At 37.5% G+C, this 24,256-nt stretch overlaps 1 protein-coding gene across 1 annotated transcript in view; it reads left to right on the top strand.

Annotated features, from left to right (window-relative positions):
• LOC114250829 (uncharacterized) overlaps positions 1-24,256 on the top strand; it is a 33,547-nt gene that overhangs the window by 6,881 nt on the left and 2,410 nt on the right. Inside the window, exons 2-8 of the mRNA XM_089732581.1 lie at positions 3,501-3,714; positions 6,121-6,855; positions 18,399-18,525; positions 21,360-21,485; positions 22,221-22,529; positions 23,188-23,302; positions 24,123-24,195. Coding sequence (XP_089588707.1) covers positions 3,501-3,714; positions 6,121-6,855; positions 18,399-18,525; positions 21,360-21,485; positions 22,221-22,529; positions 23,188-23,302; positions 24,123-24,195 — 1,699 coding nt within the window. The remainder of the gene's footprint in view (positions 1-3,500; positions 3,715-6,120; positions 6,856-18,398; positions 18,526-21,359; positions 21,486-22,220; positions 22,530-23,187; positions 23,303-24,122; positions 24,196-24,256) is intronic.

Here is a 24,256-nt window from a genome sequence, read left to right on the forward strand (position 1 = left end):
AAATCACAATTGCAAGTTTCGATACATTAAAATTAGTTTAGTGAATTTCCTCACCAGTTGAAAGCCCTGTGAGCTAGTCGTTTGGTAACGCTGGCATAGCCCTCTAAGCTACCAGCATAAGTAGGAAAGAAAAGTGAATTTCGTTAATTGTGAAGTAAGAATTTAAAATGGCCATTCGCGTAGTGGTATTATTTTCACTTCAAGACATTCGCATATTGATAAACCTTGAATAGCTTTTTACGTTATCTCTGTGACGTATCGTTTATCTACTCGTGAGTGTGTGTGTAGCTGTTGATTGCTCAAGTAAATAAACATCGTAACGTTTTAGTTCACGTACACATTCGATTTCGTAATTCCTTTGTAACCAACCACCTTGACAATACTGATTTATATGCATTTTCTATTTATTGTCACTTGCTTTAGGTTATTTTTGTACAGAATACATAGACGTAATGAGATATTATTTTTACAAAGTTTTAAAATCGTAATCAGCCGGCTACTGCTTCAAGTGATAAATTGTAACATTGCAACAATATCCGATAACTAGGTACTACGTACGCTACGTAGTTCAAGTACTTGAAATTACGTGTTTGATAAATTTTGTGTTGTCGGACAGTTTTAATTACGTAATTTATACATTACTCGTATTGTTTTTTTTTTTTTTAATTGTATTCTCGTCCTACGAATTTACTTTTGAAACAACGTGTATGGTTGTCAAATCTCGGCTTTTGCCTACTGTCGTAATATAAGTCTGTACGGGTATATGTTAAAACACTACCTAATTCTGTCGCGAGGCAATTGTTAGTTGCGGATTAATAACGTTGGGACAGCCATTATAAAATTTTACAATTGAATTTTATTAAACAAACCTGTCTTCTTAAAGCGATACGGGGATTGCATCTGTGTTATGTAAAAGTTTACAAACTTGAATGTTACGTGATGTATTGTTTGCCAATTGCAGTGGTTGTTATAAACTGCTTTCATTGATATGCAATATCAGATATATAAAGGTTGATATATTTATTTGAAACGCTTCAATTTTACGTTTTAATATTTTTTTATTATTCGTATATATATTTATTTACTTATTACACTTCATGTAAAATTTACATTGGCGGACTTAATGCCTAAGGCATTCTCTACCAGTCAACCAAAGGTAGTGCAGAGTAATAATATAATAATAATATTTTGTTATAATTATTTAAAAAAAAAAATTTTAAAGGTAGTATCGTATTTATATAATTTCCTTCCAAAATCTTCATTTTTTTAAACAGACAAAGAGGGTGGCAATGTTAGCTATGATAAAAGAACAGTTAAGCTGTAAGTTCGTTTCTAAGCTATTAAAAAAATGTTTGGAAAGCTCTTCATGAAAATTCTTTTTAGAAATTACTGCTAATGGCTTGAGAGATTTTCAATCAAGACAGTTCAATTTTAACTGAATTGAAAATTACAGAACGTCGTCAATTTAACGCAAGCGTTAGAAGATAATGAATGGCACATTGAGTTTCCTTGTCCCCCTATGGCGTGCAGACGCGTATTGCACAATATGCGTCCGAGCTTTGTCGTCACTAAGGCACAGCGATAATTCTAAATGTTAGTAGAGTTAATAATGTTGCCAAGAATTTTTTATATTCTCTGAACTGACTAAAAATGAACAAAATAGGAGGCTTCCAGTTAGTGTATACTTTTTGTATAAAGTGCAGTATAAATAAAAAAAAAACGTTCTGCTTATATGACGATAGTAAGTAGTCATCGTAAGCTCTTGATCATCAGTAATAGCAACCGCTAATTCTTTAATTTCAACTACAACTACCTACATGTGATTTGTCAAAACTAACTCGTTCTATAAGTACGTAGTGGTCTGGGCGTACAAATACCATAGATATTTTTGATGTGTGTATATAATATATTTAGTATTTTTTGCAGTACACAAGTTGTTAAAAAAATTGTATCCGCATTTCTCGCATTTTTTTTAAATTGCTGTTGATTGTCTATGATACGAACCGCCTCGTATTACGTAGTTACCACAACGAATGTGCTAAGACAATTACATAACACATTATTTAAATCCAAACATAGTTGTCTCTATGACTTATTACGTAGTGATAGTCAAAAACCAGATTACGTCTCGACGCCAATGACTACAAACGACCTTGAGCCTTATATCGTTGGCGAATGATGCTGATGAATAAATGAAAAGCTTGTAATGATATTTTTTTTTATAAAGCCAGACTGTCCGCATTAACATTTGCTCAAGGTGACCGCGCTCGGAGTTGCGGCTGACTGAGCATCGGTTGAAATATTGTTATCCGATAAACGTTGTTCTGTTACTTCTGAATCCCTTGAAATACTTTGATTACTTGTTGTAGTCTATACTATCTATACTAATATTATAAAGAGGAAAGATTTGTTTGTTTTTTTGTATTGAATAGGCTTCGAAACTACTGAACCTATTTGAAAAATTCTTTCACTTTTTGAAAGCTAAACTATTCCCGAATGACATAGGCCATAATCTTTTTTTGAAAAAAATTAGGGATCCTTACTAAAACTTCAATAATGTAACCCAAGGTGTAAAAATATTACCTAAATATTCTTTATATCCCGTGCTCTGCGAAAACTATTGATGATAGAATAAAATAATGTACTACGACTTTGTAGAACACATTATTATTTACAAAAAGTGTCGCGACAGCATATGTCTAACTATTATAGTTATGCCGCATTAAGTGTTATATTATTTAAAAAAAAAAAAAACTGCGTCATATGTCGTTGAAATTTTTGTTAAAGACTCGAGCGGAGCCGGAGCGGGCCGCTTGTTTGCAATAACTTTATTGTTGACCGATGTTTGTTGCATGATAATAGCCTGTATGTTTATCAATCAAAATATCACATACATTCTAAATTTCTAAGTTCCGTTTATTATAAACCTGTGACTTCAGCTACGACATACAGAATTATTACCTTCTTTCTATTTACTCCTTTCCCTAATTCCAATTTCAAGTACTGGCTTTAAGGAATTTTAATGGGCCACTATTATACTTCAGTTATAATAATGTCTAAAGCTGTATTACGGTTAGGATAGACTTTTGAGCCAGTTGAAAATTTGATCTCTTACTCAAGGAGGTTATGACTATTAAGCCATTCGTTGATGTTGACATTCGGTGTTCACCGCCCGACGACCGTTTGCTCGTCGTTTTTTTTTATTGCTTAGATGGGTAGACGAGCTCACAGCCCACCTGGTGTGAAGTGGTTACTGAAGCCCATAGACATCTACAACGTGAATGCGCCACCCACCTTGAGATATAAGTTCTAAGGTCTCAGTATAGTTACAACGGCTACCCCACCCTTCAAACCGAAACGCATTACTGCTTGACGGCAGAAATAGGCGGGGTGGTGGTACCTACCCGTGCGGACTCACAAGAGGTCCTAGAGGTCGTAGATGTTAGAAGAAAAAAAAGCATTGTTTTTAGATTGAATGTACTCTATTTTTATTGTTACAGGCGTAGGATAGAAACTTATCGACGACGCCAGTCCGAGTGCGTACCAAGGTTCGATCAGTCGTTCAGCGGAGCATGCGAACAGCAAAACCTGGAGACGAGCGCCCTGCAGAAGCGCTTTCTTGAAGGAAAAGCAAAACGGCAAGCCAAGAAAAGCGAGCGCAAACCTGATCTTCCTGCCATTTCGAGCAATCTACACAGTAGCGTTGTCCATGTAGTAAGTTAATTGTCCAAAATTTTTTTTTTTTTATTGCTTAGGTTGGTGGACGAGCTCTCAGCCCACCTGGTGTTAAGTGGTTACTGGAGCCCATAGACATCCACAACGTAAATGCGCCACCCATCTTGAGATATAAGTTCTAAGGTCTCAAGTATAGTTACAACGGCTGCCCCACCCTTCAAACCGAAACGCATTACTGCTTGACGGCAGAAATAGGCAGGGTGGTGGTACCCACCCGCGCGGACTCACAAGAGGTCCTACCACCAGTAATAAACGTGTACTGCTAGAAACTTCGATTTCGATAGTATTAGCTATATTAACAACGTAAAATATATTTTATTCGTATGTGCATATCTCGGTTAACATATTGATGATGCAAGAGCGATCTCATGTCTAAAGGTAAGATAATACATCTCACCTATTCGCTTTAAGTAATAAGAAAACTTCCTTGTTTGTGTTACGTTAAGCCACGTGCCCCTTGCCTCGCACGTGCATGCATTGTAATTGTACCGGTGAGTCGACATTTTTGATGCTAAATACGATGTACGTGCATGTTAATTGTTAAAGAATTATAACCCAATGAAAGTGTTGGCAAACTGTTAGGATTTTTATATAAACAGTGTTATAATACGATACTGAATGTAAGGTGATAATTACTAGCGCAGCACGTGCCGTATCTGAGTAGCCGCGCCGGATGTAACTCAACGTCAATTGAGTTGACCCTATGGCACAGCATCCCGTTCCCGTTCCTCACGCTCTATATTGACTTAGCACGCGACTATCGCCTGCAGACGTTAATTTCACAAACTTAAGATGTTTCGTAAGCATTTGTAAGAGTCGTTGCGTTTCGATAGATATTTCTTTTAATTTGTTAACTTTTGCTTTATATAATGTGACGCGTTTAGACTTATGGTTAATAAGTTATTTTCCTATCACACCTCGTTTGACCTCCGCTCTGTTTAATACGTGGTTCTCGGTAATTTGTTTTGAGAGGTTTCTATGTTCGCGTCAAGGTTCCGGCGCAATTTACTCGGAACCGTCCGCCATAGCTTCTCGACACGTACCTCCTTTTACCAGCGCTAGATCATGTCGGCGTAGGTACAGTAGGGCGGTTTGTCAGAGTTGTGCAAACTGCGCGAGTTTCACAACAAACGCCTCGCATTGTCTCGCGCCGCTCACCGCGACGACCTCCGAATCTCGGTACGCTGGCTCTTGTACCTGCTTTCTGTTGATATTCTAATATGGTGTATTTTGCTCTAAGAAAAACCGATGACAATATCTAAAGCTGATTGGTATAGATTGACAAATAAGTATTACGTTATGGCCCACCCCGTAATATGTTTAAATTTGGAATGATTCAGACACAGTTCGATGTTTCCCGAGCGCTATGACATGTCTTTCTTCAAACGAGGCTTGTAGAGAGTATTAAGCGGTAGGCAGCGGCTTGGCTCTGCCCCTGGCATTGCTGAAATCCATGGGCGATGGTAACCACTCACTATCAGTTGGGCCGTATGCGCGTCTGCTTACAAGGGCAATAAAAAAAAAACATTTATCTCATTATTGTTTTATGTCCGATGAGAAAACAGTTTAACGATTTGATGTTTCTGCGTACTGTGTATGTTGTAATAGGAAATGAAAAAAGAACTGCATAAAAATTTCATACGTACCCATATCGATATCATATCGTGTCATCATATTATTATCGATGTTGAATTATACAACGCAATTATTGTGCAAGTTGTATTTAACTTGAATTAACAATCCAACTAGCAACATTTGGGAAGAAAATATTAGAAGTGTAATTTTATGTTTTAGTTTTGGCGGGCTTTCTGTCACTTTACCATAGATTATAACACTGTGTGTAGAGAACGCTGCCAGTGGCTGTAGGTAGACCTACATTCTGCCAGAATTCTATAAATCGAACCTAAATCATCTTACAAAGAAGTAATTTGTACTTGTATTCTTAAGTCAATTATAAACGAACGTGTATAATTAATTGAATTTTAATCCTTGTTTAATCGTATATTTCCTAAATGATCGGACATTTAAAACTCGTTTGTCGTTTTAGATTATCTTGCAAGAACATAATAATGGTCAATCTATTAATTAAACTGAATCAGTTCACGTGATAACCGCACACGCGTATTTGTAGACTTGAGCACTCCCTCGTTGTTAACGTGCAATCATACACGTGATGTCTGCACATAATTAAATCGTTTACCATTCGTCCAAGGTTGCTTATCATTATTGCAAATATACATATTATTTTGCTCAGTAAATTTTAAATTGGACAAAAACATCATCTTCGAATTGACAGATTGGGAATAAAAATCTCTAGTGTAAAATGAAAGGTTTTATAACAAAATTTTTTGCTAGTAAGTTTTTTATGCTGTATATTTGTTTCAGCAACAAAAATTTGGATGTGGTGATTATGAACCTCCGGCAAAGCTTCAATGTGGGGGTGGAGGAGTCACTGGCGAGGCACTCACCAAATTCTCGGTCGAAATAGTTCAACAGCTCGAGTTCACAACTTCGGCAGCTGATTCGCAACCGCAGCAAATATCCACAAATGTCACCGTAAAGGCGCTCGCCAATGCTGTAAAGACCTCTAGCTCTCCGCCCCCGCAGCAGCCCCCGCCGCGGATCCCCACGCCCTTAGACTGCGAACGAGAGTGCAAGGCCGAATGTAAATCTGAAGTTGCAGACGATGAGTTCGTCGGGCTCGACGAGTGCGCAGCGGCTCTTGAACGCGATGCGGCTTCAGCATTCCCCGGCCTCGCAGACCTGATAGGTGAAGATGACGGCGATGATACATTCGAGGACCTTATCACTGAAATATCCGAGTACCCTGAGTTCATGAAAGATTTCGATTTGGATGCGGGCAAATTTAATGGAGGGGGCATCGGCTTGGAGCCGCCTGAAGGGGAAACTGCCCCGAGACCGTACGCCGGGGGAGAGATGTCACCGGCAGCTCAGACTTTGAAGCACATGGCCGAACAACACCAGCAGGCGACTGGCGGAGACTGGGCCCGCTACCGAGGCTATGGTTACCGTCTGCGACCTACGCCGCCTCCCATCGACCACTTGCATATGTCGCAGCAGCAACAGTTGCATGTTACACAGCCACACCACAACCTCCAGGTATGTTTAGTTAATCTAATAATATCCATAATTATTCTGTTATTTGTGAAATGAACAAGCGAGGGCAAGTGGGCGAGTGGCCTTCGCCTCGGGTTGTCTGTGGCCTTCGATTACAGTATACAACAGGTGGGCTGTGAGCTTGTCTCTGGACGCAGAAATGAAAACGATATTCGTATCCATACGTATGCCACAGGCCATAACGTATGGCTTCAAGAAATCGCAATTTGGATTGAGCCCGTCGCTATTTGATTTCGGTTTACCACTAGAACAAATGTATAATTATCATGATTTTTTTTGGATGCTTAAAAGACTATATGATGGAATTTCTTTCAATTTCTCGAAGTAACGAATTACTCAATCATCCGTCTGTAATAGTGATAATAATATCTATCTTAATTCTTCACCCTTGCTGCTCAGTTGTAAGGCACATTCACTAAACAGTGTTTCGGTTTTTATTGAACATCATGTTAATACGGGAAGCGGTATTCATGTTTTTTGTACATTAGTTAGTGACCCGGACATTGGTATCACGGGACCAGTGTTCGACCTCGATCGCAGTCATTGTCTTTATCAAATTTATTTGATGTACCGGATATGTTTTTTTTTAGTTGTTCAACGAACTCATGTCCTACCTAATGTAAAGTGTTTATCGGAGTCAATAGGTATCATATGTGAATATCCACACCCTCTTATTTCGACGCGTCAAGTAAACGTAGTGTTACATACTCTTTGGCGTCAAGTATATTGTATAACGGACGTCTCATCGTTCAAACCAGAACCCGTGACTGCTTAGTGGCCGAAATATGCACGATGATGGTACCTACTAGTATGGGCTTACACGAAGAAACAACTACCAAACATTTTGCGACATAATTTTAAGAACATCATGAGGTATAGCAAAAAAAATGATTTTCAGATCAAATACAAAAACCTTGGAATATGCTAATAACTATTATGTTAATCTACGAGTGATCCGATTCGCATAACGCGTAGAGATCACCTCAATCTGTTGTTACCTTGTTTCAAATAAAATAAAAATAGTATTTATCATTTTATTAGGCATACAGAAATAACTAAAGGTGTGTGTGTTTCAGTAATTGTTGTATTTCGTTCGTGTAACTTGTGACGCGACTTATAGGACATAAAAAACATGGTGTCTGGTTTAGAGTATCGACCGGAGGCGGTGTGCGCGCGCTGCCTCCCCACACACACACTCGCCGCCGAGTGCGAAGCGCTGTGTGACTTTTACCGTTTATACTCGACTATATAGTACAAACATTGAGACGTATCATCTATATATTAATACGTGAAGCAAAAACTTTGTATCCCTTTTCACGAAAATTGCGCGGACGGAGGAGTATGAAATTTTCCACACTTATAGAGAATATAGAGAAGAAGTGCACAATGCTAATATATTTTTTAAATAATGCATAAAAGATACATTAAATCAATAAAGAAAACATTACGCACACTACATACCATGTATTTGACGCACACACGCATGCATACTATTTATTGTCAAACTTTTCTTCTTGACGTTTGTTGTCAAATTGAGAATAGATTAAATATTGTTTGTCTTTGTTAATATTTTTTATAGTGTAGCCTTGGCGAAATTTGTGATTATCGAAGTATAAAATACAATCATAATAGTGTACAAACTTACAATTCCAATTAATTATAGTCGAATTTCGACTACTGCGGGACAACTAGTTTTATTTTAATTTGTTATTAGAGGTACTCGTTAGACGACATTGACGACGTTGACGTTTACGAATGTCTCGTGGCCTCCTCTTCTGTTAAAATGAAAGTCGAAATGTGTCGAAAATTTTTATCGTAGAATTTAAAAAGCTACCCGTGGGTCGTGTTTGTTAAAACGTACTCGAGCGAGAAATAGTAACGGAATTCTATCCGTTTCCGATCGAAGAGTATTTTATTAAAAAGGAAGTAGAAGTTGTTGATAATTTTGAATTATCAAAATGAGTTTCGTTAAAAAAATAAATATATTTTTATGAAAATTTTAAACTGCAAAGAATTTGAAGAATTTTACTGTTCAAATGTCAGAAATATTTAACTTCGAAAATAATGCAAACATGACACAAATCAATTTTCTAGTTAAACCATATGATTAAATATTTGAACAAAGAAAAGCAAAGTGAACAATAACGTTCTTAAGAATGTGCGAGTGGAGTATGTTAGTATCGTATTAGCCAACTATACCAATACAATGTGCTCCGATACTCTTTCCCTATAATAAACTGAATGATATTTCAAGCTATAAGCTAATAAATAACATCTTCAGTGAAGAACTCTCAGTAATCATAAACAGAAGCATACTTCAATGCGTAATAACATATATTGACTTAGGTTTATATGGCGAATAAGCAGATGTATCAAAAGCCACATGTTACATTTAAAACTGTGTCTCATACGAGGCTGAACGCAAGTAGGTACTACATACTACATACATTATAACACTTCGTTGGATTAGACTAACAGTGTAGCTGGAACGAACGTGTTATGATTTCATTAAATTCATCGTAAATGCGTCAGAATATCCATGACGTCAGCCTCATGCGCTTAATTAGGGTTATTACAATGAAATAATGTATGTAATACAAAATTAATCGTTCTTTACGGAACGTGGTTTATCCATAGTTTGTGTATTCACATTACGACATATATAAAAAAAAGAAGAAAAAAAAAGTTATTTTGTGTGATAAGGTTTGTGGCTGATTAGAAAACCTTTGGTGTTGTTTAATATATCTTTCCTTGCTCCATAAACGAGGTTTGTTTATTTTGATAATCCGAAGCAACAAAAAAAAAAGCTAACCCATTCCTTGTATAAATAACATTTTCGCTAAAAAATTCATAAGCTATTAAAAAAAAAAAATATATGTTTCCAAGTATAGTGTTCAATGATTAGCGAGTAACAAGACGAAACTTTTCAATGATATTATTAAAATTCTTTGTATTGAACACCTACACCAATATTAGTTTTTAGTATTTTCGCTTTACTGAATACGCGTTTGAATTTTTAGCTTCACTTCTTAGTGTCCGCTTATTACTGGCATGTTATGAGCCCACCCGGGTCGTCACCACTGCCCCGTCTATTTTCATGCGAAGCAATAATTCCGATACGAAGTGTAATGTCGTTTTGGTGTGAAGTGTACGATAACCATTTTAATGTAATCGAGATCTATTCGAACCCATGGCTCTGGCATTACTGATGCGTGTATGACGTTGTTTACTCACTCATCAGGTAGACTAGCATGCTTTTTATGCAAATAATTACTCTTGAAATTTCGCCATTACAAAAATAACCAAGCGCGCTTAGAAACAAAGTTTAGTTTTGTAATTTCTAGTTGAATATGAAAGTCTGTACGTCTCGGCCGATGACATTAGAAGTAGCATGAATGGAACAAAAAGAGTGCTCCCGACCCGATTGCTTCCTGTGCCCAGGCGGACCACGTGTCCCTCCGCCCGCCTCGCCCCTACATCTCGCCTTCTCGACCCTCATACGGTTATCGCTTTCTATGCACGTAAATATATACATAAACCATGAAAAACATTACAATTTTTTTTCTTCATTTCATTTCTCTTTCGTAATCCTGCAAAATATTATTTCACTTGATTTCTTATTCAATATGCTTTTATAAAACGACTGCATAATCCATTACGAGCAGTGAAATCAAAATCAAAAATGAAGTTATTTATTCTAGCTGATTCCGTCAAAACACAACGATACCGTTATAATATTCTATTAATGGAAGCCTTATCGTTAAAATTCCACTGCATATTTAAATATAGTTGGAGTCGTTAAGGTCAAATGAAAAACAGCCAGGTTTAACTAGTCTGATAAGTGACATTCCTTTGTTTGTGGTGCATGTCTTTTTTTTTTAGTTGAAAATTACATAAAAATACGAAGCAATTCAAATACATCGAAACAGCAGAACAGCGAAAATGCAGGGTGTTTATATATATTATATAATAACATTTACAAATTAGTCTCATTATCCCTTGTCCCCAGTAAAAGTCAGCGAAGTACAATTCTGCCAGAGAAAGTATATCGGTAGATGAATGCAGTAGAAACGCGGTCGTTGTGAAATCTTCGTGGCGTAACACACTGGCAGGATTCATAACGAATAAAGCAAAAGTAGTGATGGGCATATAAAAAGATCTAATGTAACTTTTGTAATATAACACTGTAGCATAAGTATACTATATTTTCTGGAAACAAAAAAAACCTATTGAGTTTAAAAACGAATCATTGATCTTAAAATTTTGTACATATATTTTATGCCAAACAAAAGCCAATAAATACTTTCGGATGAGCTGCTATTTCAAGTATTATATTATACATTGAAATGTTTCTTCTATTCTTCTAAATTTAACTTGGTTGGAACAACGGGACAGCTTCATTATTTATTATAATTTAAAAGCAAAATCTATTTTTGTCAAATATCTTAGATTCTACGATAGCTATCGTTATATCAATCTAAGCCGATACCGGATGGACGCCGTGTAGACACAAGGCTGCGTTGTCGGTGCTAAACTCAGCACAAGTATCACTCAGTACCAGTGTTGCTCGAAGCTTGCTTCTATTCGAGATCGGGCTTGAATGTCAGTGTCAGGAGTAGTCCACGTAAGGCAGAGCTAAATGATGATTAATAGCTCGTGTTGAACTGGGAGAGGGCGGAATGCTGCGGTAGTGGAGGACGTTGATGACGCGCTGTCTGTGTGAAGGTTACAGTTACTCCGTCTTTTTTTTCCCTTGGCTGATGCTCTTAAAAGACCATTTCAGCGTAACCTTAATCAGTAGGTGAGCTCACAGGGCTCAAACCTGATGATGTTGCTATCACTAACCCTAGCAAGAGCAGTGCTTCTTAGAATCTGCCACCGGATCGGAAACGCGACCCACTGAGAAAATCCGACGAGAAACTCAGTGGGCTTACTCCGTCGGTGTTCACTGACTACCAAGGGATCACTTTGATCGGTATACCGATGGTTCGAATATTAGCGTGATTTGGGTTTTAGTTAAATATCTGGTACACTATGGGATTTATTGCTATACTATAGTAATATCTACGTCGTTTGTTTGCATTCTTAATTGCGGCTGACTGGCATATTAGAGATTGTTTAATTCATTTGTAATCCCAATGAACACATCACATTGTAGTCCAGTTAAAGAAAAGCATCAGCTGTAGTTATAATAAACATGCTTTGTTCCACAACGTAGATTTGTCGTGCATTCAATCTCTGTACTTGTTGATTGAAAACCATTTTTAAAATATGTTATAAAATGTTAGTAGCATTTTTATAAAAGTTAGTAGTAAGTAGTTGAGCGATTACTGCAATCTATAAACGCGACACAATGAATTTCGCCTAGCACCTTAAAACCTGAAATCGAAATCTCCGTTATAATAAAATAAACCTTCCTTCGAACAATTATACACGAACGTTCTCCGACTGAGAATAAGCAGAACAGTGTTACCTGTTCTACGCTACGAGCCTTCTTAACAATACATAAACAATGAAGGTTATGAACAACTTCGGAGTTTGAAGTTCGCTTTAGAACAAGTCAAAAAAAGCGGTTTGTTTTGCAAAATTCTGTTTTGATTAATATAATATGAAGTTTACATAAGATTCTGACGTTATGATTTTTTCATATCATTTACGCAATGAAATCTTTTCATTTTAATGAATTCATTCGGTAATTGATGTAATAATTCTGTAACAGTAAACGCGACGTTTTTTTATTGAGAGCTACGTAAAAAGGTCTTTTCAAAGTATTAATACGGTAGTAACTTTCTATTTAAAGACAAAAACACAAGTGATTGTTTTTATTCTAAACATTTTTTAGATATCGCGTCAGTGTTATACTGGAAATGGAATTACTACGACAAAGTTTAGTTGCGCTGCCAATTCTTCGAGGGGAAGATTTCACCCTAAAGTAATTGGTCATAGATAAGTTTGGGGGTCTATTTATATAAAACAGTCCCATTTTAAATTACAAGTTCAGAATTCACGACCTCAAATCAATTATTTGTCGGGCCATACAAACGATACAAGACCCAGTCGTTATGAAGCATACTAATGCTACTCACACTAGGCCAAAAGAACTGTCCGGTTATGGATGTGTGGCGGGTAGCCATCATACAACGCAAGATATTTGACAGATGCCTGAATCTCGCTTACGACATTTTCAAGATAAAGCGCATATATACAATAATATATACAAGTTCCGAACAACAACATTCGGACCGTCGGTCTACCGAGCAATATCACCCGCTCGGTGGAAGATCTTTCCTTTCGTCGTTTAAGCATTGCCTCAGATGTCTGCAGATATCCTGTCTAAAACAGCAAGTTTGGCATAGAAATTAAATAACGATTTTAATAAAACATCCGACGATGATTAGCACAAAATTCAAATGTCGATGAATTGTTGGGCAAATGTCTTCCGTGACCACGGAAACTGTAACATATATGAAACTTCAGAAATAACCTAATGAAAATAATTAACGCGAGATTAAAACAAAAACAGTTTTAATAACTGTAACTTTAATTAAATTAGGAAAAGCATCTTTGCAGTTTCGACTCTGCTTAAAGAAAAAAGGGCAAGAAAACGTGGTCAGTTTTCTTTCCCGGGTTTGCGATTCAAACTAATACTGTAAGACTTTTTATACCATGGCTCAATAACAACACAGTTCGGCAGCAAAGCGCTTTATATTTTCAAATTTAATCGGCTTAGTAACAGTGTAATATAACATGTAATATAACATTATCGTAATTCACACAATACGTAAAAGGAAATATTCCAAATTAATACATCAACCAAAATCGCGCTCAACTTTCGATGACACATAACATCCCATAGACTATATATAAGTCTTGCAATCAAGTATACTAAATTGTTGATTATCGTTAAAAGTTTTCTACTTACAATTGAGATCAGAAAATCTTTCTAATATTTTAAAGCTATAACGAAAGGATAACTTAATTTTTATTATTATTTCAAAGTGTCGATTTAAGCCTGAAGCTCCCTGAAGGTGGGACTCACTAGTGTGGGCGTCTTGGGAACGTTACTTTTGGCGCTATCAAGGACGATCTCCCGGCTACATCCGTGACGTCATGCCCTTTAGCCTTATCGCAATGGTATTTACGCTACGAGAATTTTAACATCCATAATATAACTACATTTATAACATCTAGTTTACACGTCGCACCGGTCAAACAGGATTTCGTGTACCAGTTTTGTATTCTTCTGTCGCATTTTATACTTTGCTTATTATTGATAAACGTCGAAAGATAATGATGTTTATCAAAACGTGATGCAGTGTGATATAAATAAATTCTATCGAATTCTTATTTGAAATTTGGTGTTTTTACAATGGTTGTTTTAATTTAACGATCGCCCCAGACTTCGGGGCAAAGCACAGCCGCCGCGGCGCCGTCGCCATAAACATGATATGCCAAATCCTCCTGATTCACCCTCGGATCGAACTCAACGAATGCGACGAAGAGTAAGAGATAACCCATAGACACAATCCACTGAGTTTCTCGACGGATCTTCTCAGTGGATTGCGATTCCGACCCAGTGGTAGATTCAATGAAGCACTACTTTTGCTAGGGCAAATGTTAGCTAACTCCCTCAGGGTTCGGGCTGAGTCTCGTGGCTCGAGGTAGGGAAATAAATTTCATTACATAAATATATACATTGAATGTCGGCATACAAGTTCTGTGGGCGTAATGTGGGGGCGACGACGCGGTCGATTCGCTTGTATTACCACCCTTGACGTCCAATTATACTTATGTTCACATCCCTACTAGAACTAAGTTTTTTTATTTATTGCTTAGATGGGTGGACAAGCTCACAGCCCACCTGCTGTTAAGTGGTTACTGGAGCCCATAGACATCTGCAACGTAAATGGGCCACCCACCTTGAGATATGAGTAAGGTCTGAAGTCTTATTATAGTTACAACGGCAGCCTCCACCTTCAAAGCGAAACGCATTACTGCTTCACGGCAGAAATAGGCAAGGCGGTAGTACCTAACCGTGCGGGCTCACAAGAGGTCCTACCACCAGTAAAACAGATAAACAAACAGCTTTAAACAGAGATAAACAGCTTTTAGACTTTTCTTTCTGGGACGTTACGAATTGCAACTTTTTTTATTACTTAGATCGGTGGTCGATATCACAGCCCACCTGGTGTTAAGTTACAGAATCCCGTAGACGACAAGGTAAAATCCGCCACCCACCTTAAGAGTCAGTTTTTACAGTACAGCGACTTTCACACCCTTCAAACCGGGACATATTACTGCTTCACGGCAGAAACGGGCAGGGTGGTGGTACCTACCCATGCGGGCTCACATAATTCTATACCACTAGTATTTACGCAAATTTGAAATTTTGCCAATTTGATTTTTATTACACGCCGTTCACCGTCGAAATTAATCGTGAACATTTGTGAAGTGCGTATTTCATTTTTAAAATTGTACCTGACTGCGGTATTCGAACACGGGCACAGTCGCATCGCTTGATACGAATGCATCGGGCGTTTTATCCTTTAAGCCACGGCGACCTATATGTTGTTAAGTAATCTAAAATTAATAAAATGTAGTTGGTTTTTTTTTGTATTTTCGTGCTCTATTCGTTCACGCATCTTTTATAAAATCGATGGATTATAGTAGTCGTGGAGATGAGATTTTACGGTTTCTGCCAGAATAATTAGAATTAAATTAAGATTTTAGATATCGTTACTCATTACACTAGAAACCGATTAGTCGACCGGAAAAAAAACTCAAATACTGTGTTTCTCTTATAAACAAAGTTTGGAAAGTGCAATGTATATAATATTTGCGTAGACCATAATAGGCTAATTACTTTACTAATACTAACTGCTTTAATTGCCTGCGTGCCTTTGTCCTTTAAATCAATTGTCTTGTTACAATGTATTCTACAAGTTGTATAGAGTATTTAATGTCTATGTTAATGACTAATGTTACCGTTTCGATAATTGTGAGAACGTAAACATATATATTTTTTTAATTCTGAGTCATTTTTACCTGCGCTCGTAACATTCCTTTGACGGTTTAAAAAAAATTGTTATTTGACGTATAAATGGATAAGAGATGCCGTTAGATCGTCTGGTTTAACAATGGGAGGCGCATGGCTTAGCGGTATGAACGCGCTATACGGTCACATTACATACGGCCACCATACTAACTCTATTTATAGACATAGCGTTTTCTTGTTCGTGAACCCGGTTGCACCATGCGTGCCTCGTAGAAGAAGTTGCCGGTTCGGTGTTGTGCACTTACCACTACAGTTTTTGTACAAGTCAAAATTAAAAGCTTAAATAAGTCAAAATCGTCGGTCTAAGGGACAAACAATTTGGTTTTCTTACATCGAGTGAAATCGTTTTAGAACTCAGGTAATTTTTTAGTGTAAAGAAATATATTATATGGTAGTAAGTTTAGTGTCCCTAAATAACTTCAACGAGGAACGATAACGTTTTGGAATAAAATGTAATATGCAAAAATAGTCATTACTATTGGTGATTGCGTCCTGTATTGTGAAATCACCATATTTACGTATTTATGCCGCGAAGTAGCTATGCTTTTCGTACAGGTAGGAATCATCGTCTTACGTATTTGTGCCGCGAAGCAGCCATGCGTTTCGTACAGGTACGAATCATCGTCTTACGTATTTATGCCGCGAAGCAGCCATGCGTTTCGTACAGGTAGGAATCATCGTCTTACGTATTTATGCCGCGAAGCAGCCAAGCGTTCCGGTTTGATGGGTGGGACAGCCGTTATAAAATATAATAGAGACATCGACCGAAATGTCTCAAGGTTGGTGCTGGCGTTGTAACTAACCTAACTATGGCACGAGCGTCGCGATATCGTAGCTAAAGCACTTACTCGTCGACCAACATTAACAGATGACGAAGTTGTTTAAAAACATTGGAATTTGATTGATCGCGGAGTTCATATTTCAATATCGTGATTATTGAATAACTAATGAATAATACGACAGGACTTTAGAGACATACTATATATTAGCCGTCATCTGGTCGTTGATCTTTGATAGTGTAACTTTACCCTTATGGAAAACAACGAAATCGCGGGTGCAAGCGGACCGGTGCGTGGTCGCCTGTGTTCTAAACTGGTTTGCGGCGCGACCAGTCGAGACGAGCCCCGAGCCTGATGATGTGTTCACCTCTTGCATTGAATGGCATCTGTCACAGTCTTATGTCGGCTTCAATGAACACAATGCAATCATCGACCAATAATAACATTATAAAAAAACTAACAAAATACGCTTTTATAGAAAATCCAACTAAAAAATAGGAAATAAATTTTAATAAATTTGAATTAAAAATAGTGTAAGAAAAAAATATTTTATTGTAAAAAAGCGTGGGGTGCTTTTCAGGTTATTTTTTTTTCATTTTTTAGTTGAATTTCAATTTTTAAATTTTTTTTTTAATACTGTATTGTCATCGTTCGTTAATAAGTATACAAAATTTCGAATTAATCCGACGTTTTGAAGGGGGTCATAATCATGTTCAAAGATTCCGTTACAATACATACGTCTGAAGCTAATAAAAGCCTATTTAAATACTATGTTGTTGATATTTGGTGTTGTTGGTGCTGTTGTATAAGTGAGTCTATCCGCGACGATGGTACTTCCAATAGCGTCGAAATATCTTGAACGAACTAAAACCTAACAACCTATCAAATAATATCATTGGAAATATCGGCATTTAAAAAACAATTCGCAATACCATTTTAGTTTAGATAATTCACAAAGAAAACTAAAAGCAACCAATGTATTTAATGTATGTGTTTAATAAAAATAATTTCCAGTTATGCTGAAAGAATAACCTTCGCAAGTGATGTTGAATATACGAGTAGCCACTGAACTGTATTTAAAAAAAAATTGCTTAAACATAGAAGACTAATATTCATTAAATTGATATGGTCATTAAATTTATTGGACTTATAAAAAGGATTTATTTCGATTTAATATTGGATACGCTTTATTTGTGAAATTGAAATAAAACGTTATCATAAATGAATATCTAGTATAGGTTTATACCAATAAGCGAGACCAATAATTAGAAACAATAATGCTCTACTATCGTAATTTTTACATAATTTTCAATGCATGGGAGGTACGTAACGAAGGAAATCCGAAAAGTGCTGTAATTATAGGCGAAGAATGGGACTAGCAGCTCTAGTATACAGTGTGCTTAGTGCGAGTATCTTAACGTTCTCGATAGCGTAAAAGTTAAAGCAATTTAGTATGCAGTTGGAACAGCGCCCCTAACGGCAAACGTACGCAAACAATCCCATTCCACACAAATATGAGCTAACTTTTACGCTATCGAGAACATTAAAAAAACTCGCACTAAGCACACTCTATCACACGACATTGACTGCCGATTTTATAATGTATTAATATCTTTTATAAAGGTAGTTGTAAAATTAAAAGTGTACGATGAGCCGAACGAACCGGTTTATCATGAGCGTTTGGTCGTCAGGTGTCGGCGGCGCAGCACATGCAAGTGAGCGGCGCGGGGGGCGGCGGGCACGTGTCAGTGGCTGCCCAGCAGGGCATGTACGCCAGTTTCCAGCACCAGGGCGCTCCGCCCCAGCAACACCATCAAGGTGACTATTATTAATTTATGTAATAGGTACCTATTTAAATTTGATTTAACGAACACGTACAAAATCGTTTCTTAAGTCACCTACGAAATTTGAAGCGTATTAACTAGTACTCATGTGAGGCAGCCTCCTGTAATATATTACAATACTTAAGAACATGTTTTTGCTAATGACAAGAGCTTTTTATTGTAAGTTTCATAATATGTAAGTAGATTTTTTGGGTAAATATTTATGGCAATTGTGTTTTAATTAATCGCGAGAATGTGTTTGTGTGATAAGTACCAACCATTAAGTATCCAATACAAATTTGGAAACTATTGGTACAAAATTACAATGAAGGTAAAATAAATTATGTGAATCGATCAAATGTTAGGTTCATTTATCTTGGCATATCAGGTAGATTGATTTGTTTATGTATTTTTTTATTTCACGTTTTTTATTATTTTAGTTGTTTTAGTATTAAACTATGTATTTCATGGTAACGACAGATTCATTTTTTGTTCGCGTATATAGCACATGTTGTAAGTATGCCGATGCCATTCGAATTTTGTATACACCAAAAAGATGATCAAAACACCGGCCGGATATTTACAAACGATAAATCGTTGAATGAATTGAGAAGTCATTGTGACGCGCGCTTAACATAACGCGTTCAACCTGCGGCCCGCTGTAATAATTAACGACGCCATTTTCACACTATCAAAAACAAAGAAATACATTGCGTGTTTATTTTCATAACGGCCGCGTTCCGTTGAATACTTTTCGCATTAGTTAAGGTACCAATAGGACCCCTATGCCGTTGCAATAACAACACTGCGTTTTGCATTTTGTTGTGGTGAATGGTGTGTGGTGGGGAGATCGCGCCCGAGGTTGATGATCCGTGAGATTCCGCGCACCTCTTTCGACGATTACATATTTTTATAACTGATTAATGTGTTGTTTACTACTGCATTGAAGACGAATGACTCGGACACAAAAATAAATGTATTCTGCAACAAAAAGGGTGCGTGTACTTTATGTACGTGCGTAAGAAGTTATACTTTATTTTTATTAAACTTATTTCTTTTTTAAAATTTAAATTTTAATCAATTTGAAAAAAAATCGATTAAACAACATCCTCAAACACGCATATTGCACATCCCTTTTCTTGACATCGTATAAATTCGGTAATTCTCGGTACGGTTCGGGAAGTTCACCTGCGGCTATATTCAGACTCGCCAAGTTACGTCGGTCGTATTGTAATGAGCGATTTAGTGGGCAACTTCATTCTGTTAATTTTGTGTCACGGTGCGCGCGCATCTTAAAATTTCACTCTCATCAATTTTTCATAACGCGCCTAAAGAAGTATAACTTCAATAAGAGAACCATACAATATTAGTCTAGCGTTCTGCTGCAATCACTGGTGCTAGCAATTATCTATAAATTAGGTAAATTGATTAGAAATACGTTAGGCAATTTACCTGAGCCTTGTACTTCAAACATTTATATTTCTTTGATTGTTACCATCTAATCTCATGATACGCAAATGTAATAATAAATTTAAAACGGTCGTGTTACACATAAAACTTGTTGATGAATAAACAAAAAGAAATGTTTTGGTTTGTTTTTATAATTCTAATCATGATATCAATCACGTGGGTATGAAAAATAGTACGGTACCCTATTTTCAGCATAAACAGTAAATATTCCGTCGGAATCGTGAGCACTGTTGACATATACTACTTACGTCATACTATGTTAAAATTCATATCGTATTACCTGTATACATAAGATCTGCAGATAACCTCATCTCTGTTTGATGCGTGTAACACTGTTTTGGAATATTTCACCGGTTACTTTCACTTTTAATTTTATTTGCACAATAGTCACGGAGCTTGAATATCTCCGTAGGTATCCATGTCACATGTTAATTAACTGCGATCATTATTCTCACGCTGTCGAGATTTTATTGTCTCCGATAAGGGACACTGTTGCGTTTTAATGTTATTAAAATAACAGCTTACAATTATACGAACATGTTATTTAAAACGTACGGAAATATTCGGCAATTGTGCTATTTGCAAATTCAAAAGTTCACAATGAAATATTAATTAGTTGGGTCGTTAATATTCTTCTACGTCTTGTTTCAATCATAGAATAGCCGTTCCTCATATTTTTAATGTCCCAAATTGATCGATATCATTTACGTACGTTGTGTTAGGACCTCTTGTGAGTCCGCACGGGTAGGTACCACCGCCCTGCCTATTTCTGCCGTGAAGCAGTAATGCGTTTCGGCTTGAAGAGCGGGGCAGCCCTTGTAACTATACTGAGACCTTAGAACTTATATCTCAGTGGGTGGGTGGCGGCATTTACGTTGTAGATATCTATGGGCTCCGGTAACCGCTTAACACCAGGTGCACCGCAAGCTCGTGTACCCAGCTAAGAAATCTTCTTCTTAATCTTATATCCTCTTCTTCTATCTTCTTCTTCTATATATATAAAAATGAATTGCTGTTCGTTAGTCTCGCTAAAACTCGAGAACGGATGGACCGATTTGGCTAATTTTGGTCTTGAATTATTTGTGAAAGTACAGATAAGGTTTAAAATGTAGATAAATATCAAAACGCTCGGAATTAAATAAAAATAACAATTTTGTTTTTCCTTTGATGTGTCACCCGTCGGACGGATTCTTTTTGTTTGTTTTAAGTTTATTTTATACAAAAGTTTAGGTCTTTTATCTATCTATTGAGGCACTACGAAGTCTGCCGGGTCAACTAGTATATACTACTTTAGGACCTAGCTAGTTTAGGTACGACAAAACATAATAATTTGGACAATTTCTTTGACTACATTTTCAGGTAATGGCTGCGATTCGTATTCAATGTCACAATCGCAGAGCATCAATTTCTCGCAAGCGATGAGAGCGAGGCAGCCTAGCGCCGCCCAGCAGAACTCCACGCCCGGTCCTGGCCCCACACCGCTCGGTAACACATCATAACAATTCTCTCCACAATTTAATTTCAATAACCATTAAAACATTGTAGCTCAGATAAAGTCATAATAACGATATTCATTTCTATATAATTACATATTTATAGCTTCGATTCGTTCTCTATCAGAGGTCGAAAAGATCGTCACCCAAGCATGGGATGAAGATAACTCTATAACCAATTTTTTTCTTTGCAAATTATGTCGCATTCATACAATTGGAGTGGATTGATTGCGAAATATACAATGGTTGTTCGGATATATCAAATTAGATTGTTTTATTTTTTGTTGTTGTAACCTATATGACTAGTACAAATCTATTAGTTTGGACGTTAGTTTAACTAGAGCGATGTCTTCGATGCAACGTCAATGTACGGATTCCAATTGAAGACGTTTCCTCTCAAGAACTGTCACTAAATCAATTATAATGAATTTTGAGTGAATCTAATCTGCAGCACAATTAATATGCACATTTAATGAGTATAATAAATATTATGTATATCTTGTATTGTATAATCGAGTTATAAGTATGGTAGGCGTTTCGGTTTGAAGGGTGGTGCAGTCGTTGTAACTATACTGAGACCTTAGAACTTATATCTTAAGGTGGTTGGCGCATTTCCGTTGTATAATAGATGTCTATGGTCTCCAGTAACTACTTAACACCAGGTGGGCTGTGAGCTCGTCAACCCATCTAAGCAATAAAAAAAACTTGTTTGTTTTATGTACATCAGGAGTAGCAGCAGCGGGTATATCGCGAGAGCAACAAGCCAAAATGCTGCAGCAACAGCAACAACAGATGCTGCGCGCCCAACAGCAGCAGATGAGGCCGCCACCGCCGGAATACAAGGCGCGGTACGGCAGTGTGGGTGGCGCCGTGGGGGGTTCAGTTGGGGGTCCAGTGGGGGGTGCGGTGGGGGGCATGCGTCGTGCGGCGCCGCGCCCCTACCCGCAACACCCGCGCCAGTACTCGCCCGAGTGGAGGCACGTGCTCATGCAGCAACAGGCTGCGTCCAGGCAACAGTTCCCGCACCATCACCAAGGTAATTTTTTTATTGCAATACCCAGAAGTAAAACGGCAGTGTGAAACTAATTAGATATCTGGATGTAACTTTCACCAAAGCCAAAAAAGCGTTTTCGAGGAAATTCAAGTTATTAGATAATTAGAAAGTTAAATAAGACAGAATATTTTTAATAATAAATTTTGATTCAATTTGAAACTGAACGGTATTATTCATTGCCCCATGAGCACACCCTTACGCAATAAAACAAGTTATAAACGTAAATTTAAATAAATAGGCAATGGCAAATCAGTAAATTACTTCATTTCACTTCCGTACGCGTTTCGTTTGATAGCTCTAATTTTTATATTGTAGGAAGCGGTTGATCCTTTTGGCCCAAACGCTTCAGTAAGATAAGGCTACAGACCCTCAGACACAGTCAATTTGGTTTCTGGCCGGATCTTCTCAGTGGGTCGCGTTTCCGATCCGGTGGTAGATTCTGCGAAGCACTGCTCTTGCTAGGGTTCGTGTTAGCAACAACGTCAGGTTTCAACCCCGCGAGCTCATCTACTAGTTCGGTGAATCTAGAATAACCCCTCGAAGTTACAAGAATAGGTAGGAAAAAAAACCGTGGTCTGAATGAAAATACTCCAATTTTCAAGTGGCGTTCAATGTGTTAAATCGTTATTTGTCTTCGTAGGTTTCGGCATGGGCGGTGGCATGGGCGGCGGCATCACCCAGCAACAGCAGCAACAGATGCAGCTGCAGCAGGCGCGCTTGCAACAACAACAGCTCATGCAGCATCAGCAGCAGAGGTCGGTTTCTTTAATTAGTTTGGAATTTCAGTCATAGCAAGAACCTTGTTTAGATACAAGTACAGGTTTTTTTTATTTATTGCTTAGATGGGTGGACGAACTCACAGCCCACCTGATGTTAAGTGGTTACTGGAGCCTATAGACATCTGCAACGTAAATGCGCCACCCGCCTTGAGATATAGTTCTAAGGTCTCAGTATAGTTACAACGGCTACCCCACCCTTCAAACCGAAACGCATTGCTGCTTCACGGCAGAAATCGGTGAGGCGGTGGTACATACCCGTGCGGACTCATAAGAGGTCCTGCCACCAGTACCATGTATTGGTGGATAATTATTTCTATTGATACATATAAAACAGAATTGTGAATTAAGGTTAAAATAACTGACTCGGTGGTGCAGTATTTAGCGCCCCTGACTGTTGCGCCGAGGGTCGATGGTTCGATTCCCACATGGGGCAAATATTCGTGTGATGAACAGGTTTGTTTGCTCTTTGTCTGGGTGTTTATTATCTATATATGTATATTTTTAAACGTAAGTAAGTATGTATGTCAGTCTCTGGTACTCATAATACAGGAATGACATCCTAATTTGGGGTCTGATAGCCGTGCGTGATTTGTTCCCAGTTATTATTATTATAAATAACTTGCAATCTAAGTTGGTGAAGCTGGCGATTTAAATTTGTACGAAATGGCTAGCTCTAAAAGCTGTGAAGATTCACTGAGAAAATAAAAACCTGTTACATTAGTTTCTTCATTCCTAATTAACATGGTTTGTTTCTTTGTAGTCTTTTATTTGTTTTAATGTTACAATATTGTTTCAGGACTTCAAGCCAACAGTCACCTATGTCCCATCTCATTATGCAACAAAACCAAATGATGAGCGTGCAAGGACAGGTCAGTTAAGGCAATGACTCAGCTCCCAATTACTATGTTCTTATTGGTTGATCCGAAGTAA

The sequence above is a fragment of the Bombyx mandarina genome, chromosome 13 (genome assembly GCF_030267445.1).
Source record: "Bombyx mandarina strain Sakado chromosome 13, ASM3026744v2".
NCBI classification, from domain to species: domain Eukaryota; kingdom Metazoa; phylum Arthropoda; class Insecta; order Lepidoptera; family Bombycidae; genus Bombyx; species Bombyx mandarina.